The following is a 551-nucleotide window of genomic DNA, read 5'->3' as shown; positions in this document are numbered from 1 at the left end:
GGAGCCTCCCCGGCCCAGCCAGCCCGTCTCGTTGCTGCAAAGTGGGCTCCGTGTCCCGGACGCTGGGGACAGAGGGCAGAGCCCGCCCCTCGCCCTCTGGGTACCCTGTGCCCCACGGGGTGGGCATTGCCATCCGGAGCCCGGGGGGCTGGCTCCCGAGCGCCTTCCGTCCTGCGTGGTCGGGACGTGATCCCCATTATGCAGACGGGTAAACTGAGGCCCCGGGAGGACACACAGGCCGGGCTGGAGCCTTGGGCCCAGACTTTCCTGGGCTCCCAGTGGGGTCCTTGCTTCTGGCACCTCGGGGAGAGCTGGTGGCCAGGCCGCTCCTGCTGACCGTCCCTCCCCAGGCCTTCCGCGTGGCCGAGGAGCAGCTGGGCATCCCGGCCCTGCTGGAGGCCGAGGACATGGTGGCCCTGAAGGTGCCGGACCGGCTGAGCATCCTGACCTACGTGTCGCAGTATTACAACTACTTCCACGGCCGCTCGCCCAGTGAGTGCTGCCCCGCTGCCCCTGGCGGGCACCCCCTGCCCCGGGGCGGGGGCAGCTCC

General features: G+C 71.1%; 1 protein-coding gene across 1 annotated transcript in view; it reads left to right on the top strand.

The window, feature by feature from the left end:
* Positions 1 to 551, top strand: part of MICALL2 (MICAL-like 2) — a 41,178-nt gene that overhangs the window by 443 nt on the left and 40,184 nt on the right. The window contains exon 2 of the mRNA XM_014535273.1: positions 351 to 492. Within this exon, the coding sequence (XP_014390759.1) occupies positions 408 to 492 (85 nt within the window). The 5' untranslated portion in view covers positions 351 to 407. The remainder of the gene's footprint in view (positions 1 to 350; positions 493 to 551) is intronic.

The sequence above is a fragment of the Myotis brandtii genome, unplaced genomic scaffold, assembly GCF_000412655.1.
Source record: "Myotis brandtii unplaced genomic scaffold, ASM41265v1 scaffold1408, whole genome shotgun sequence".
NCBI lineage: Eukaryota > Metazoa > Chordata > Mammalia > Chiroptera > Vespertilionidae > Myotis > Myotis brandtii.
The sequence above is the reverse complement of the archived record's forward strand: the minus strand, read 5'-3'. Positions and strand labels throughout refer to the sequence as shown.